The sequence below is a fragment of the Diospyros lotus genome, chromosome 8 (assembly GCF_014633365.1).
Source record: "Diospyros lotus cultivar Yz01 chromosome 8, ASM1463336v1, whole genome shotgun sequence".
Lineage (NCBI taxonomy): Eukaryota > Viridiplantae > Streptophyta > Magnoliopsida > Ericales > Ebenaceae > Diospyros > Diospyros lotus.
In genome coordinates, this window is record NC_068345.1 from 34,986,560 (window position 1) to 35,006,497 (window position 19,938).

At 35.6% G+C, this 19,938-nt stretch overlaps 1 protein-coding gene across 3 annotated transcripts in view; it reads left to right on the top strand.

Annotated features, from left to right (window-relative positions):
- Positions 1–4,391: 4,391 nt before the first annotated feature.
- The window catches only part of LOC127807453 (protein NAP1), a 67,173-nt gene continuing 51,626 nt past the window's right edge, over positions 4,392–19,938 (top strand). The window contains exons 1-3 of one of the 3 annotated variants that reach the window (XM_052345308.1): positions 4,392–4,793; positions 4,920–5,364; positions 5,453–5,527. In XM_052345308.1, the coding sequence (XP_052201268.1) occupies positions 4,948–5,364; positions 5,453–5,527 (492 nt within the window). In that variant the 5' untranslated portion in view covers positions 4,392–4,793; positions 4,920–4,947. Of the gene's footprint in view, positions 4,794–4,919; positions 5,365–5,452; positions 5,528–19,938 lie in introns of those variants that run through there. The other 2 variants (XM_052345307.1, XM_052345309.1) reach the window with 2 other exon arrangements.

Sequence of the window (19,938 nt, forward strand, 5' to 3'; positions counted from 1 at the left end):
CCAAGCCTGTCCTCCACATTATCCAACCCTCCCAACATACGCACGCATGCTCCCTTGCCTTTTCTTTTTCATTTTTTTATCATTTTAATATATATTTATATAAATATATTTTTATTTATACAAAAATTATAAAATATGATTGTTGAATGATAACTTTATATTCTACAACATTTATGTTCTTAAATTCATCGCTATTTCGTAAATTACGCGTGACATATATATATAAATTTGACAATTATAAAGCCACGTATAATAAATTTTTTTATTAATTTAAGTGATCGGATATATATGAATTTGAGAATTATAAAATATAATTAGTTTCTTATTCAAAGATGGTTTGACAAGTAGATGAGGACTATTTCTGTATTACCAAATGGTAAACCAATCATGACTCATGGGATGGTAAAGTGTAAGGGCTCCTGAATTTTGGGTGCCTTCTCATTGTTCTTTTGAAATAAGGTTTGCTTCCCACTAAACTCATCTGTTTTGCATCAATTGCTTAGTGATAAAAAAAAAAAAAAAGGAGGAGGTTGATGGGGGTGTCTATGGCTTCCTGTGCCCATAATTCATCCCTTTTAACTCACTGCCACTTCTTGCTCATCAAGGAATCCCCAATGGTTCAAAGAGTTGGGGTGAAAATTAAGACAACAAATATGTTATCATCATAAGAATAAGAATATGTCAAATTTATATTTTTATCTTGAGTATTTTTATACAATTATTCGAATATTTTGTTATTTCAATTATATTTGTAAACTTACATTTTCAAGTCAATTTAATTTATATATTTTGATTATTTTTTTGTTTAATAATTCAAACTTTTTATTATCTTAATTACATCACTTGAACTATATTTTTTAGTTAATTTAACTCTTGTACTTTGAAGTAAACAGAATATAATGTGTATTTTGTTATCTTACTTTATATTTTTTTAACACATCAAAGTATAAAAATTAAATTGACTTGAAAATATAAGTACGTGAGTGTGATCGAAATAACCAAAGATTCAACTTGTCACACAAAAAAAAAAAAAAATACATAGTTTAAATTGATTTAAAAATTAAGTTCAAAAGTATAATTGAAATAATGAAAAGTTTGGACCATCATACGAAAAAAAATATAAAAGTATAGAAATAAAAATATAAATTTCGTCAATAAAAATACAATAATATTTATATAGGTCAAAAACCAAATTACTTATACTCTTGCTAGATTGATATTTGATATGAAAATAAATTTTGTTACCAAAACAACTGTAAGAAGGGAACCAACCAAGCAGCTTCTTTACAACTAGTAGTGTGGATTTAACAATTTGGTTTTAGGAGTCAAGAGTGATGGGGCTGTGATATTAAAGCAAAACACAATGAGTATAAGAGTTGCTTAATAAATGTGAATTGCAATGGTGTATAAAAATAAAAGAAAAAATATACAAAAAATGCAGGAAATGACGTCAGAAGAGGGTAAGCTTTGCTTGTCATTTTATTTTATTTTTTATTTGAGCAAAGGTAAAAATGCAATCCCTCTATTTATCATCTTATGTATTTTATTTTATACAAATATTGTTTAGGTAAGAGACTTCTGAAAAAATTACAATAAAATTGTATGTTTAGTATAATTTTTGACACCTTATATGAACTGATAAAATTATTTATGATTAATTCATATTAATCATTGATATGACTTATAGATGTGTAAATGTAAAAATAAGTAAATTGTGTACAATTTTTTTATGGTTTGATCCATTCTCAAACGCGTTCTTGTATTTTAAAATTGGTCTTTGAAGTGCTTACGGTTTCAAGTCCTTATGCATGTTTTTTTTTTTTTTTTGTCAACTTTATAAGCTAACGTCATTTATTTTATGTCAAAATTACATAGTTTTTAAATAAAAAATAATTAAAATTTAAAATAAATATAACTAACATCAAAAATAAAAAAAAAGGCTCGACATATAATGCATAGCCCAATAGGTTATTATAACTATTAAAGAGAGAGTTAAATAAATAGGAGAAGCGGAAAAAAAAGAAGAAGATAAATTATTAATATTATTATTTTTTCTTTATTTTTGGGGTTTTCATGATTTTTTCAAATTGTCCTTACTAATCTATTTATTATTTGTTTTTGGCATTTATTCAATTCTCTTTACATTACAATAATGGCAAAACATAAGTAGTAATATTTGAAATTTAAACAAAAAAATCAAAGAAATAGTAAAAGTAAAAAATATAAAGCCAAAGGGTATTTTTGTAATCTTACAAGTCATTGAAAACATCTCAAGAGCATTGTGGGTGAAAATATAATTTCTCAAAAGCTATGCGGCCTAAGAGAAATTATTTCAAAATTATTGGGGTACTGATTAAATTTTTTAAAAATCTTGTGAGATATAAGTGTCATAAGGGGTCTTGGTGAAATTCTTAAAAGTTGAGGGTATGTGATAGGGGTTGTAATGCAATAAATCAAAATAAAAGTGTCAAAGTATAATTTTTAAAAATCTTGTAACTTTTAACTTCCTCCCTTGCACTGCCACACACCTACCGAATCTCTAGAATAAATTTGACCTGGGAGGCTAGGATGAAGAAAAGGATAAAAAAATAATAAAGATTGAAGGATTTAAAAATTTTGGACGATTTCAACTATAAAAAAGAAGTGTTTTAGATTGAGATTTTGGGTTCATAATCAATCTGTTATGATCGATTTTGAGGGTGATTGTTAGGTTTTTTTATTATGAAATGAAAATGGAAGAGTTTGGTATAAAAATGAAACGAAATGGTAGTTTTTTAAAGAGTTTGTAATGTCATCGAAAAGTTGCGAGCCACTTGAAAAATTAGTCTAGTGACTAATTTATAGTTTATCTAAGATAACAAATAAGAAAAATATATGAAAATAAGGAGATAAGTGAAAGACAATAAAAAATATTGAAGGAAAAAATTGATAATTGATTTGGAAAAATATTTTAGGTGCATTGTGGTCGTAAATTAAAAGTTGTAAGTCAACACTGACACAAAAAAGTTTTTAAATTTTTTCCTACAATAATCAACATATAGAGTATGAGTATTTTATTTTCATAATTGACATGAAAATAGGTGATTATACAATACTATGTTGAACAGCAAGTGATAAAATGTGAAAAATTATCTTCTACGTTTTATTCACATCATAAATTTTATGCAAAAAATGTTGTTGAAACTTAGCATCCCCATATGTGTTATTTTATATGAAATGTATATAATATGTAGATATGATAGGTAATCCATTGTAGAAGATATCGACTAATGAATGTGATATGAAAATAATGAATTTGCTTATTAGAGTTTTAATTTTGTTGCATGTTTATATTTTATACTCTTATTTATATTGTATCTTGAAAAGTTTAGATAATTATTTAAAGTCAATTCGGATGTATATACCTGAACTTAAATTCGATATAAATTGAGTTCTATGAGTTATTATAATATACATCTTCACTTTAATTTTATTGAGGATATTTATTTTAAGGGACTAGAAAATAAAATTTTAAAAAATATTGAGATCAAAGTGCAATTGACAAAAAAAATCTCTATATTGCCACGACTATAACACCCTAAAAAATGAGACATTAGATGGGCGTTTGAACAAATTTAAGTCTTTAATAAATTACAATGAATCCAAAATAGAAATTTATCAATGGAAAGAAAGATGGATAGGTAGTGATAAAGTAGTATTGAACAATCAAATTTGACAAATAAGTAAAAAACATACAATAATTTATTTATTTATGCTCCTAAGGAGATTTGAATTTACGAGTATGAAAGATCATTATAATTTTGATTATTTGACCAATCTTAATATTTTGCCAATATTCATTTTTTAAATACAGGGTTTAGGATGATTAACACTCGCTATAAAATTGATCATTTTTAATGTTAAATTAAGGATTTTTTTTAATAAAATCGTCAATATATTACAAAATTATTCAAATAACGATGGAGATAACATAATTTAAAGTCAAAATCTCAAGCTTAAAAAGTAACACATTTAATTTAATTTGCACCAACCTCCAAGCTACTTTGATTAGGAAATAAATATAAAAGTTTGGTTTGGTAAGGAGTTGTAAACAATAACTAAGAAAGCAAAAAATTGCTTTTAATATGTAGAGTTTTATGCAGTAGTCATAATAACATTAAATATTGCATAAGAGCAAAGTTTTTTTGGAATAATTCTTCCTTGTTAGAGCTCCCAACGCTTAACCTTTTGATTTAGTTAAAGAAGATAAATTACAGAATGTATCTCCAAAAAATTAAAATTCAAATTGGCAATCCACCAAAATAACGCAGACATATCACTGCCCGTGATTTGATTGCGGAAGGCAAAGGAGTGGCATAGTCGTGCTGGCTTGTTTGTCTTCGGTCGCTTTATTTTCTCTCTCGGACAAAGAAAGAGAAGAGAAAGTGAAGGAAAATGAATATAATAAGGGGCCCAAAACCAACCCCAGGGGGTGTAGTCGTCGGTTTTTCATCTCTCTGTTCCCGTTTACATTTGAGGATGCTTTCAGAGAATCACTTCATTAACTAGTTCCCCTGTCTCTCTCTCTCTCCCTCGTCTGCACTTGGAGAAGCTCAGATCTGGACTTCCGGTTACTGGGATTTCAAGTTCCAATCCCCAATGGCGGTGAATAATCTACTTTGTTTCTGAACTTGGCCTCTTCTCTCTCCACGGTACTCTCTCCTTCCCGACGAATCTAACTGTATGCGTGGCGTATTTAAGGGCAATGAAATCTGGTGTTCTGGATCTAATTTGAGGGCATTGTAGTGCAAAAGGTCTGGATAATTCTGTAGTTTAGTAGCGTTGGAAGAATGCTTTTGGTTTCATTGTTTTTCTTGATCGAATGTTTCTGTGGGTTTCAGTATTTTTTTTGTGGTTCTGAACGCCGTTGTTGCTTGCAGAGCGCTTGGGTGAAGTTAATTCGGGCAAATGACAAAGCCCAGGCAAAATTATTTGGCGCAAGATGTGTTGTCTTCGTCGCCCACGGCCGGAAGATCGAGGGAATGGGAAGGGCCAGCGAGGTGGACCGAGTATTTGGGTCAGGAAGTGAATTCTCATCTGACATCTAGAGGCCCTAGGAATCCCGGGTCTGAAGGGTTGGTTCAGGGTTCTAGCGGGTCCCATAAGGGATTGAACATGCAGTGGGTGTATCAGTTGACTGGTGTTGCTGAAGGGCTGTTGGCTAAAATGTACAGGCTGAACCAGATTTTGGACTACCCAGATTCCCTGGGTCATGTGTTTTCTGATGCATTCTGGAAGGCGGGTGTGTTCCCCAATCATCCAAAGATTTGCATCCTACTTTCAAAGAAGTTTCCTGAGCATCACAGCAAATTACAGCTTGAACGTGTAAGAAATGAGACTGTTTGGATTCGACCCTTTTCTTGTTGTCTTGTTGTCCGTGGGGAAATGACGCCGAGTGCTATGAAATATGTAGGTTGACAAGGTTGCCTTGGATGCACTGAATGACAATGCAGAAGTTTATTTGCAAAGCTTGGAACCATGGGTTCAGGTACTGAATCGTTGTATTCTTAACCAATTTAAACCAATGCATGAAAATTTCAAGATCATATTGGTCTGTCGAGATTGGCCATGCAAATATTGTTTTCTTCATCCCCTTCTTTGAATCCCATTGTACTGGTGATTTGAGTTTCATAGAGGATATGGAGAAAAGATGAGATATGATAGAATGACTCATAAATTATTGATGAAGGGGAATGGAAGTACATGACCTTTAGCATGCATATCCTGTTCCTGAAAAAGAAGACAAGGCTCAATGTTGTGCATCAAATAAGATAGTAAATTTACATCCAAGCATCACTTTGTAGATAAAGAGACAACAATGACAAGCCAAAGAATATGCCACATATGCAGAAGTAACAATGTAGCAAAACAAAGAGAAAAATTTACTTGCATGCCTATTGCCTATTGAATTATTGAAGACCTGTTCCCATAAATTTCTAACCCTTGAAACCTGTTTCTTGATTGGATAGGGATGCTATCTTTTCTTTCTATTGTAATTTTAGTGTCCTTGCTTTTGGAAATAATTTAGGAGGATGAGGAGATCCTTTTTCAAACTTGGCAATTAAACCTTGGCAGACTTCAGAAACCAACTAGAGAGGATGATACAGTCCTTTATGTACACTTCTCTGGAAAGCCCAGAAATTATGAAATCAGTTGGTCCCTAACTCATTTTCCTTGAATAAACTTACTCGGGTTTGGATAGTCTAGTCATGAAACTGATCCCTTGGTGGTATTAGCCCCTTTATGTTAAAAAAACAACAATATATCAAGCCTTTATTCCAATATTTGGGGTCCGCTACCTGAATTTTATTCATCAGTCCTTTCTATCCGTGACTTTATCTTCTAAAAGGCCCTTATAAGTCATATCATACATAAATGTCTCCCACCAAATTTTTCTTGGTCTTCCTTTATCCCTTCTGCTAGATACTTGTTCCATAGCATTTACTCTCCTCACAAGAGCCTCTATTGGAACATTTGGCCACCCAAATACTCATTCAGCTGCAAGAAATTATGCAAGCCTCCTAGTTAAAGGGGATTTGCTGCCTCAGGTTTATAATTTTTGGGCATTGATTGTTAGACTGCAGTGAACTTCTTGGTTCATGGCAATTATTTCTGCTCTTAATTAGTATTTATTATTTCTAGTATGTAATAGTGACCCCAAATTATATTATATTTATAAACCATAGAAAAATGTAAAAAGGTGGCTAAGATGAGAATCTTGACCATACGTCATCCAGAAAAGAGCCCGTCAATTGAAATTATTTGGCATAGACATGTACAGTACTATATTCTATTGGTTATTATCACGGTTTAGGGTGCAGTGTGATTATTGTCAAGTTTTGGGGTTTACATGAATGGACCAAAGACCAAGGTTTTTTAGTCTGACTCTGAAACACATGAAAATGTTCCATTTACAACCACATATTTGCAATCTTTGGGAGGTTCTACAAGTTTCCATGTTCTATTATTAGGCCAGATATTGAATTTCATTACTCATAGCCTTTATCCACATATCAGCTTGTAGACCAGTAAGAACCCTAGTATGTGCCCTTGATTAAACAATATCTACAGGACTTAAATAATTTGTCAATATCTACAGGATTTAAATTATTCTCATCAAGAGACACCAAGAACCTTTAGAGTTGGCAGAACACTTCTTTCTTATTGATCTCTACAAAGGGGCTTCTTGGGAAACTTGAGGCTAACTATCTTCATATCTTGTCAAGGGCTTGCCACCTCAACTTATGCAGGCAAAGCATTTTCTTGCATAACAAACAAAGGAGCACATAATGCATTTTTTTTTTTTTTTCAAATTCATATCTATAGGTGGAATGCATTCGACATTAGCAACATCAAGCTTCAAAGATTTTGTTGAACAATCCTAATATTGCATGTAGAACAATCTATCCTATATTCTTTAGAATGCTCTAGATGGCTAATGAAGTAGCAATGGGTTGACTTGGGGTCAGTGATTTTGTCTAACGGGTAATAAATTCTAATCTTAGCCATACATTCCAATACTCTAAATTTATTGATTTATGAGCTACCATTCCAGGTCAAATGAATGTGGATGATGTTGTATAAACTTAATGCACAAACACGTGAACGTTGGAACACTGAACACCTATGAAGCATGGACACAAGGACATGGAACAAAGGACACTGGACAATGTTTTTAAAAAATGTAGGACATGACACGATCAAGATACATTATTTACTAAAATAATTTTTTATATTTTTAATGGCATAAGTATCAAAACTATATTCGAAACTCATAAATACAACAACATATCCAGCCTTTATCCCATTATGTAGGGTCGGTTACATGAATTCTAGACTTTCATATATTTCTATTTTTTGTCATATCTTCATTTAGACCCATACACTTCATATCAAACTTTAATGTCTCTCCCAAAGTCTTATTGGGTCTGCCTTTACTTCTTTTTTTGACTAATTGTTTTATTTCATCAACTCTCCTCACAAGAGCGTCTCTTGATCTTCTTCTCACATGACAAACCATCTTAATCTAGTCTCTCTCATATTATCCTCGATTGGCACTATTCCTACCTTATTACGAATAATCTCATTTCTAATTTTATCTTTTCTTGTATGGCCGCACATCCATCTTAGCATCCTCATATCTGCTACGCTCATTTTTTGCTCATATTGGTATTTGATTGCCCAACATTCTGAACCATACAACAAAACTGGTCTTATAGCTATCCTATAGAATTTCCCATTCAGTTTTAATAGAATTTACCATCACATAACACCCTCGATGCATTTCTCCATTTTAGCCAACTTGCCTTAATTCTATGTGTGACATCCTCGTGAATTTCTCCATCTTTTTGAATCACTGATCCCAAATATCGAAAACGGTCTTTTCTTTGTATGATTTAGTCTTCCAATTTTATTATAACATCCTTCACTCTTACATTCTTACTAAATTTACATTCCATATATTCTGTTTTCCTTCTACTTAATTTAAATCCTTTAGATTCTAAATTGTTTCTTCACAACTTAAGCTTATTGTTCACTCCCTCTTTTGTTTCATCCACTAACACTATATCATATGCAAATAACATACACCATGGCACCTCTGTCTGAATGTGTTTAGTGAGTTCATCCATTACTAAAGCAAATAAGTATGGATTTAGTGCAGAACTTTGATGTAGTCCCATTGTAATTTTAAACGGTTCAGTATTCCTTCCGCATGTTCTGACTCTTGTCTTTGCACTGTGATACATGTCCTTAAGGGCTTGTATATAGGCTATTCAGATTCCTTTCTTTTCTAAAACCCTCCATAATACTTCTATAGAGACCCTATCATAGGCCTTTTCTAGGTCTATAAACGCCATATGCAGATCATTCTGATGATCCCGATACCTTTTTATTTGGCGCCTTAGTAGGTATATAGCTTCTATTGTTGACCTACTAGGCATGAAACCAAACTGATTTTCCGAGACGTTTGTTTTTTTTCTGAGCCTTTGCTCTATTACTCTCTCCTAGAGTTTCATGGTATGGCTCATTAACTTAATTCCTCTGTAATTTTCACAGTTTTGAATATAACATTTGTTCTTGTATATAGGAACCAAAGTACTATTCCTCCACTCATCTGACATTTTTTTTGATTTAAGGATCACGTTAAATAATTTCGTTAGCCAGGAGATGCCATTTTCTTCCATGCATTTCCATGCTTCTATTGATATATTATCTGGTCCCACCGTCTTATGATTTTTCATATTTTTTAATGCTTGCCTTATTTTTTTTGAATTTATGCGTCGATAAAATGTATAGAAAGGGAAAAAGGAAAGCGATATTCCCACATATTTTATTGATACGAATAAGAAATATTTATACAAGTAGTTTCCTAATAATTCTCCTAAGATTTAGGACTAGATTAGATCCTTATTATCTAGATTACAACACTAAAAGATAAATCTAAGAAATAACACAAGATAATACAAAGCAATAAATAAAACAAAATAAATAGGAAGATGATAATGGATGATTATCAATGAATCTTCAAGGCCTGACCTGGTCCTATTTTTATTTCTTCAACACTCCCCCTCAAGCTGGGGAGTGGATATCAGTCATCCCCAGCTTGCTTACTAAGGCTTCAAACTGAGTACTATGGAGACCTTTGGTGAGGACATCTGCCACTTGTTGATTAGATGGAACATAGGTGATTTGTAGAATACCTGAGTCCAACTTTTCTTTCAAGAAATGCCTGTCAATCTCTATATGCTTAGTCTTGTCATGTTGAACAGGATTATGAGTTATGCTGATAGCTGATTGATTATCTCCCAACAATTTGATTGGCTTTGTCACTAGAATTTTCAAGTATTCTAGGATAATCCGAAGCCATAATAGTTCACACACACCCAAGGCCATGGCTCGAAATTCAGCTTTTGCACTTCTAGCAACCACCCTTTGCTTCTTACTCCCCTAAGAAACCAAATTTCTTTCTAGGAATATGCAATATCCAGTTGTCGATCTCCTGTTCAAGAGAGCCCCCATAATTAGCATCGGTATACCCTTGGATCCTTAGGTCTCCCCCTGAAGTGAATAGAATCCCTTTGCCTGGAGTAGCTTTAAGATAATTCATAATCTTTCTCACGGCATGCATGTGTTCTTCAGTAGGGCTATGCATAAATTGGCTTACTAGGCTGACTGCAAAGGATATATTAGGCCTAGTATGTGAAAGATATATCAATCTCCCTTCTAGGCGTTGAAATCTTCCTTATCTACTTCTTTGTTGCTTCTAGTATTAGCCCCCAATTTTATATTTGGATCAACTGGAATTTTTGACCCTTTTCCTCCTAGCAATCTTGTTTCAGAAAGTAGATCAAGTACATATTTTCTTTGGGATAAGAAGATACCTTCCTTTGAGTGTGCTATTTCAATGCCCAAGAAATACCTCAATGGACCAAGGTCTTTTATTTCAAATTCTCGAGCTAGATTTTCCTTAAGACATCCCTGTTCATGTAAATCATTCCCTGTTACCACTATATCATCCACATATACTAGTAGTGCTGTCACCTTATTTCCTGTGTGTTTGATGAATAAAGTGTGGTCCTCTCGACTCTGGTGATACCCCATAGATAACATGGCCTTTGAGAATCTACCAAACCATGCACGTGGGGATTGTTTGAGGCCATACAAGGCCTTCTTGAGTTTACACACGTGGTTGGTTCCTGATTGCTCTTGCTTGAACCCGGGTGGTATATCCATGAAGGCTTCTTCTTCTAAGTCGCCATGCAAGAATTCATTCTTGACATCAAGTTGTTGTAATTTCCATCCATAGGTAGATGCCAATGCTAAGAGGATTCTAACAGTTGTCATCTGGGCAACAGGGGCAAATGTTTCCAAATAATCAATGCCATATGACTGAGTATAGCCCTTGGCAACCAGTCGTGCTTTATACCTATCAAGTGATCCATCAGCTTTTTACTTTAAATTGAAGATCCATCTACATCCCACCGGTTTTACATCCTTTGGTCTAGTTACTAGCTCCCAGGTATGGTTCTTTTTTAGTGCCTTCATCTCTTCCATCATGGCTGCTTTCCAATTGACATCTCTCATGGCTTCCTCTACGGATTTGGGAATAGCAATTGCATCCAAAGAAGTCAAGAAGCTTTTATGGGCAGGTGATAGGCGATGGTGGGATAAGTAGTTGGCCAATGGGCGTTTAGTACATGCCCTAACCCCTTTTCGAATTGCAATGGGAAGGTCGAGGTTTGTATGCTCCAAGAACGTTGAGTTTGGGTTAGGATTGCTGGATGTGGAGTTCTTACTTGGTGTGCTATCCAAACTCAGGTTCAAAGTTGATGTCAAGTGTGGCTAAGGATCACCGATGGGTTGTTGTCTCTTATAGACATAGGGAGAGCCTTTGTATCAAAAAGTATCAACATGTCCAAAACCTTCCTCCTCCCTAGGAGAATTGGGTAAGATTGGAGAGGCAGGAACTAAAGGGTGAGAGAAATTAGTGCCTAATGGTGTTGTTCCAAGGGTAGGGTTAAGATTTTCCCAATCTAGGTCAGGTTGATCAATGATGGCTGGTCTAACTGGGGTAGACTCAAAGAAAGGTTGGGATTCATTGAATGTAATATCCTTAGAGACATATAATTTTCGAGATTCAGGATGATAACACTTATACCTCTTTTGAGTAGGAGAATACCCAAGAAACACACATTTAAGAGCTCTAGGGTCCAATTTATCCCTGTGAATTTTAAGGATGTGGACAAAGCAAACACACCCAAACACCTTTAGAGGCAATAGTGTATGGTGATTTATTTCAGGAAAAAAGGTCATTAACTTTTGGAAAGGACTGAGGCCATTAATAACCCTAGAAGGCACCCTATTGATGACATATGTGGCTCTCAGAACTGCTTCCCCCAGAAATATTTGGGCACATGATGGTCATGAAGGATGCTTCGTGTGACATTGAGAAGATGCCTCATCTTTCTATCTATCACCCCATTTTGTTGGGGAGTATCAACACAAGATGACTCATGAACAATGCCCTCTTTCTGAAAATAGTTATGCAAGTGGGTGTTAAAATAATCCCGGGCATTATCAGTGCGAAATCGTTTGATAGGAGTGCCAAATTGGGTATGGATCATTTTACGAAATGAGGGTAACATTGATCCTATGGCGACCTTTTCTTTTAGAAGAAACACCCAACACATGCGTGTGCAATCATCAATAAATGTAATGAACCACTTTGTCCCAGAATAATTAGGTATTTTGGATGCCCCCCAAACATTAGAATGAACCAAATGGAATGGCATAGAAGTCAATTTATTGCTAATAGAATAAGAAACTCGATGATGTTTTGCAATAATACATTCATCACATTGAAAAATGCTAGGATCTAAGGAATTGAATAAAGACGGAAACATTTGTTTAACACAATAAATGAAGGATGTCCTAATCTAAAATGATGAAGCCATATAGCAGAAAGGTTAGAGGCAGATTGAGAGGAGGAGTAGGCCAAACTATGTTGCTTCCTTATGGAGCCTTCACCCTTCCCATCCAAGATGTATAGCCCATTGTGAACCCTAGCCACACCAATCGTCTTCCCTGTGCCCTTGTCCTGAAACTTACACGTGTGGTGAAAAAACAACAAAGCAATTTAAATCATTGGTTAGTTTGGTAATAGAGATCAAACTTGTTGTTAGGCTTGGGACATGAAGAACTTGGTTAAGTGGTAGCCAAAAAATTGATTATACTTTGCCTTTTCCTACTATAGGGATGGTAGTACCATTGGCAATTGTGATTTGTTTAGTGGGTTCAAGAGCCTCATATGTTTAAAAAAACTGAATGTTAGGGGTCATGTGATCAGTAGCTCCCGAATCTAGGATCCATATGCTATTCTTATTAGTTTTAGAAGCAATGAAAGACTCAAAAGGAAAGGTTACCTTGTTGCACCAAGGAGCATGAGGCTCCATCTTGGAACGTCCGAAGGAAAGCTTTTAGTTTGCCTAATTCCTCTGGATTCAGTTGTGTAGATTCTTCCACTTCTGAAATATCTTTCTTTGCTGGCTCCTCTTCTGGATCTTTGTTAGATAAATAGCCTTGATGCTGCCCCACGTTCTTGAATCCTCTTATCCTTCTTAACATGGCCTCCTTTCCATGTAGCTTAAAATAGGTTTCTCTAGTGTGCCTTGCCTTCCTACAAAACGTGCACCACTGTCCATCACGATTGGAGGTTCGATTCTGACCCCAGGCCTATAATCCGACCTTCTAGGAGCCTGGTATGCTGTTTTTCCAGATTTGTTGCCGCCTCTATCTTGTTTGCTAACCAAGGCCGATCCTTCTGTGCTATGGACAGAAAGCATGGCAGATCTTCTATTCTCTTCACTCCTAACAATAGTAAAAACTTCATTTAAATTAGGTAACTTATCCTTACCAAGGACTTGTACTCGAGCTTGATCAAACTTGGGATTTAGGCCTGCTAGGAACTCTACTCTCCGGTCTCGTTCAAGGATTCGATTGAGAGTGGCAGTGTCCTCTTGGCATACCATCTTAATGGCTTGATATTGATCAAGCTCTAACCAAAGACCTCTCATCAGATTGTAGTATTCGGTGACAGTTGCATGGCCTTGTTTGGTACCATTGATCTTTGTTTTAACATCAAAGATCATTGATGCATCCCTGACTTGCGAGTAGGTCTGCTGTACGGTCTCCCAAACTTCACGGGCAGTATTAAGGAACATGAAGTTCTTGCTGATCTCCGGCTGCATCGAACTCCACAACCATGACATGATGTGAGAATCTTCTACATCCCATGTATTGAAGCTGGGATCGTTAGCTGCTTGAGGGTTTGCTGACATGTGGCTGCTTTTTCCTCGCCCTTTAAGAAGTGTTTTAACCAACTGAGACTATTGGAGGAAGTTCCTACCATCTAACCGATAGGATGGATGAATGCCTGGTAACTCTCCAACAATAAGGGGCTAATCCAATGGAAGGATGTCTTCGGTGGTGATTGTTGGAGTTGGATTTGTTGTTGTTAAAGTGTCTGACATGATGGACGAGGGAAACAGATAGTTGAACACAAAGATACGAACACGAAGGAACATGAACTCGACTGGAAGGCACGAACACGAAGATTTCGACACCAGGGATGGGCTTAAAAGACGTTAGAGGATAAATCTGGAGGAGTTGGAAGCGAACGGTCAGCGGACTCGCCTTTATGCGCTGGCGCGTGGGGTTGGAGTGAGCTTGAACGGCGGCTCGTCGGTCGGCGCGTGGTGGCGTGTGGGGTTCCAGTTGTCGGTGATTTTTCTGGGGTTGGCCGATTTAGAGATGGCGAACCTGATGGTGGTGGTGGTTCTGCAAGATGATGGCCAAACAGACGAGTTTCGACTTGAATAGTGCAATGAAGGCACTTTGGAAGAACAAAGTGGCTGTGCAATGAAGGCACTAGAGTTTACTGTATCAGCCTATTAACGAGGCTCTGATACCATATAGAAAGGGAGAAAGGGTAGCGGTATTCCCACACATTTTATTGATATGGATAAAAAATATTTATACAAGTAGTTTCCTAAGAATTCTCCTAAGATTTAGGACTAGATTACATCCCTATTATCTAGATTACAACACTAAAAGATAAATCTAAGAAATAACACAAGATAATACAAAGCAATAAATAAAACAAAATAAATAGGAAGATGATAATGGATGATTATCAATGAATCTTCAAGGCCCGGCCCTGTCCTGTTTTTATTTCTTCAACAAAATGTATAGATCACGTTCTCTTCAGAATTACTAAGATGTCCCAATCTAACTTTTGTGTTCGCACCATCATTGAATAATTTTGTGAAATACTCCTTTCATCTCTCCTTAATCGCTCCCTCATTCACTAATACATTTTGGTTCTCATCTTTTATGCATTTCACTTGGTTTAGAACCCTTGTTTTTCTTTCTCTTGTTTTAGTTAATTTATATATATCCCTTTCTTCATCTTTAGTATCAAGTCGTTTATATGGATTTTCATATGCTTTTGACCTTGCTTCACTAACAGCTATTTGTGCTATCTTTTTCGCTTCTTTATAATTTTTTAGGTTTTTTTCATTGCTGCACTCATATACAGCCTTATAATTTTTTAGGTGACTAAGATGTCCCAGCCTTATAATTTTTTAGGTTTTTTTAGCTTTGCCTGTTAATTTTCCTATGTTCTATAACCCAATCCTTAATCTATGAGTTTGATTTTGGCTTTGACTTTGAATTTGTTTTTGTTTTTGATCTTGGACTAGTTTCTTTACCTGCATTCATCCAAACAAATGCGAGGACCCTTGCTCATTTGTCACTACATCCGGGCGCTAATGCAACGGTCCTAGCTCACTTGACACTACACGTGGGCAGTATAACGTGTTGCTATAAAGGGTTATGCCCCTACAGTTTTTCATACTTTGTCTAGAGTTTATGTTTTGAACCGACAGTGGATAACATCCTCAGGCGGAGTTATTCAAAACTCATAAATAAGCATTTAAAATTTATAAGCCAAAATCCTAAATGAATAACTCTAATTTAATTAACAATCAACTCATAGTCCATTTGTCTTCATCCCTTACTCTAGTTGATGTTTAAAGGGCTAGAGAACAGAAGCATGAAGGGTATGCAAATTGAATAAGCATGGAATCAAAACATGGAAAAACAAAAAAGAGTCATGCAATTTGCCAAGTTGGAAAACTGAAGAGTAAAAAAGAAAACCCTCATTTTTTTAGTCTTTGAAGTGTTTGCATAGGGGACACATGTGTCCTAAGCATGTCCCCTCCCATATCCTCTTAAAAAAAATTTAAGAAAGTGTTGGGCACGTATTGCCCTGACATGCTGCCAACACCAGTATGACAATCCCTAAAGAGTGTGTGTGTTTTATAGTAGAACATCGATAATTGAAATAATCATGTACTTGAATTCATTGTTGCCATCGATAGTTGTTGGCAAGTATATGAAATTTGCAAAAACTTTGTGAAGCTAGGGCTTCCCCTTCTTCTCTCATCTCGCACACAATGTGATGACTTCAATGGAATGGGTCAAATTAGGGTTTCATGACGTGAGAGTAGAAAGGGGATTTAGCCAATTTAGCCAGTATTTACATGTTTTAGTAAGGTTCTCCCATTGTGGGCTTCTATTGGGCTTTAAGCCTACATTAGTCATTCAACTAAATCTGAATAAAAGGTGTGTCATGGGCTTAAACAATTTGGATCAAACTCAAATGGGTTAGTATCCATGTCTAACTAAAAATATTTTGTATTTTAGCTTACTAACACTGAGCAGTTAACAGAAGCCTAATTATGTTAAAAATAAAATTTCTAATTGATAAGTCTCCTGACTCTTGGTAATTATATGTGTTCATTGAAAAAGAGTGTCCCACAAGGATCAAAATTTCCTTTTTAGCTGCTATGGTTAGCTTGGAGCATGAGTGTTCCTGACTCTTAGTAACTGTATGTATATTGAAAAAGAGTGTCCCACAAGGATACAAATTTCCTTTTTAGTTGCCGTAGTTAGCTTGGAGTATGAGTGTTTAGTTACATGAGGGAGCCAATGAAAGATATGGAAAACATATAAAGCAGTCTGGAAAGAAAACTAGAACCTTTATGAATGCTCACAAGATATTCACTGCTTGAATAATTAAATATGTTTCGGATTTATTCATCCTTTGGCATAATGACACAAGTAATTTCCTGTAAATTCCATACAAAATAATAATTGAAATTCATAAAATCAATCTTATCGTATGCAAGTATACCTTATTTTAAATGTTTACATTATTATCATAATTCATAAAATTGTACATTAAGGGTGCATTTGATTGCAAGCATGGAATTTGCATGGAAAGAAAATATTTTCTAGGCAATTGAATTGTCTAGAATTAAATTTTAGGGAAAATGTCAATTGAAGGTGTTTGATTGACTTAATTTTTTACCTAGAAATTGTAATATTTTTTCAATTTTTGGTGTTTGGTTGCCATTATTTTTCATGGAAATAATCATATACACACATAAAGATAATCAATAATCAAATACACAAATCAATAATCAATTACATAAAATAATCAATTATACGCATATTCAAAAAATAAATCAAATATACATGCATAGCAAGTTCAGCCACAGTCGCTGCAAGTTGCCGATAGCCGCTGTCGCCGTCTAGCCACAGCTGCTGCAAGTCGTCGATGGCCGCCGCCTAGCCACAACTGCTGCAAGTCGCCAGATCTGGCCAATCCGTCTCTTCTTCGTTGATGGGCGGTCGTTGTTGCAAGTTGCTGGATCTGGCCGATCCTTCTCTTCTCCATTGGTGGGCGATGGTGGAAGGGGAAGGCCAGCTTGGATTTTCCATTTCCATGGAAAATTAATTCTAACCCCTCCCCCCGGAAAACCAATTCCAGCAAAAGTGGGAAAAGAGCATCACATGACCATAAGTTGGAAAATATTTTCCACGGAAAATTTGGTCAATCAAACACCTCAAAAGCTAGAATTTGGGTGGAAAATGGCCATTTTCCATGGAAAAGATGGCCAATCAAACAGACCCAAGGGTAAATTCTTCATAAAGTATAGGGTCCCTCTAGGCAAACATGTTAATATTCTTTTCTCTATGATGCAAGTAAAAGTGAAATTTCATAAATGTCGGAGATCCTCCTTTTCTTTTGTGATCTTTTCTTTTTGTTTTAGGGTAAGTGAGCATGAATTAAGAAAACTGAAAACATAAATTTAAAATGGACACATCCCATTTACATATAAGGTTGGGAGTGGTCTCTATTGAAGTGGAGACCCCACCCTTGAGAGAACATTATTCAACAAGGCCACTATAGGTAACAAATGAAACAGCAAAAGGAAACAGAATATAAGCACTATGGTCGATAGTGTAGCCAAGCCTTTCCCGAAAGATAGGTAGAGTTAAGCCCACCAACCAATCTTTCTTTCTATCTCGAATTCTTGATCTTTGGTGCCAGTGGAGCAAAGGAAGCAGAGGATGATTCCCTATCTCATTCTCGGAAATTCTTAGCTATATGGGGGACTATTCATTCCTCTTCTCGGAACTTAACTACTTTTTCTATCTGAAGCACTAAAACCACCCGATTGAAGTTCAAGAGACTGCCAAATTTTCATATTTCTAGGATCAATAAATTAAAGTTTTGTTGTTATAGAACTTGGGATAGGGTGGGCCATGAGACCAGAAAGGACAACCTGAACCATCAGCTCTGTTGGTTACCCGGGCCTTGCTCCACCAAGCATGTATGAGTCCAGTCCTTGCTCCAGCATATCCCTCCAGTAACCTGCAAGATAAATATCTGAACTGGGTTCCATCTGCTCTGAATGGAAACCTCTCTGGCATTCTTTCATATTGTTGTGTTAAACCAGTCTGTTTTTCTTTTTTGTCTCAACTTCATTAAACACTGCATTAACAAGTGTTTGCTTTTATTCAAATGCCCTTTTATATCTTCCAGACTGCATATAAATAAGCTGCTGGAAAAACTTCTCAAAGTTATGCTGATGGTTTTTTCCTTCCAAGTTCCAATTTTTGATAACCCAGTCAAGAACATTATTCCACCCATTGTTAGGCGAACATCAATGGAAAAATTGGGCTGGAGTGAGCTTCAATCACCTGATTACATAGCATACAGTTTTTACCGTGTCTGAAAGCCATTAAACTTTCATGGGAATTCAATCTCTGCCTTAATTTGCTTAGCTATAACTGGGTGACTATGCTTTGCTGACCCATACGATATTGTACTGGGGAAACTTTTCCTTTCTTCTCCACCTTAACTTTTACCTTACTGAAGCCACTGAGTATTTGCTACCTTGGCTTACTCACCATCTAATTTCCTATTTCCTGTTACTGATGGCTTGTACATACCTGAAGTATAGTTCTTTAAGCCATGATTTCAATGGTAAGCAAGGTCAATTGCATTCACAGCTCCTGATAATGAATATTTGATACTTAAATAGACATAGAAAAGTTAAATTCAAATGGTGGCTGGAATGAGGAATTTTTTTTACAAATTCTAATGTTCATGGAACGCGCGCGCGTGCGCGCTCACACGCATAGAGTTGTAAAGTAAGAGGATAAGCAACTTAAACATGTCAACAGTCATCATGAACTCTCATCTGAAATAACTTCGTGGTTTTATTGTTTTTTATAGAAAAAGTTATAAATTATTATTTTTTATCTATTCCTAGTGAGTGTTGGAACACCTTAGTTTTGTAGAGATTTGGTAAGGTGCCTATGTTTCATTGAATATATTGGACCTTTGGTTTCCCCTATAGTGTTCTGCCAGTTACACCCCAACTCTATTGCAAAACTACTCTGTAGGCAGCATCATAAATGAACAGTTTCTAATGTCCTCCATGGTAGTTATCTTCATCATGAATGACTATTGTTCAGAGCAACCAGAAACTTGTCCTGGCTTGCTGGACAAGATCACCAAGGGCTATTTGAGAAGAAGAAGAAGAAAAAGAAAAAGAAAAGGATGAGAAGCTTTGCCAGAAAATTTAGGAGGGAAGGCCCCTCGGCCCAAGAATTTGGGCTTTGTTTGCCTAAAATTAAGTCACTGACCTGATACAGGCCAGCTTCAGCCTCCAGGTTCTTTATTTATGAGTTTACAATGATCTGGACGTGCATGCCCAAAGTCCTTTGTCTTTAGATAACTCTCCTGCTCCCACTAATGACTGGAGTGGACTCACTCATAAAGTGCCCATCTCTGGTCAAACCATAGCTTAGCCTGGAAGTTGGATCAAGGACATATGCCCTGTGCAGGAACCATCTTGAGAGTCTGCCAGCTATTTCAGACTCCTTCAGTTGAAAACTAGATATTGGGCATTGGTTGCCTACCCCTGAACAGCCCTATGCTCCATTTCGACTTATTTACTCACATCCCTCCTCACCATTTCA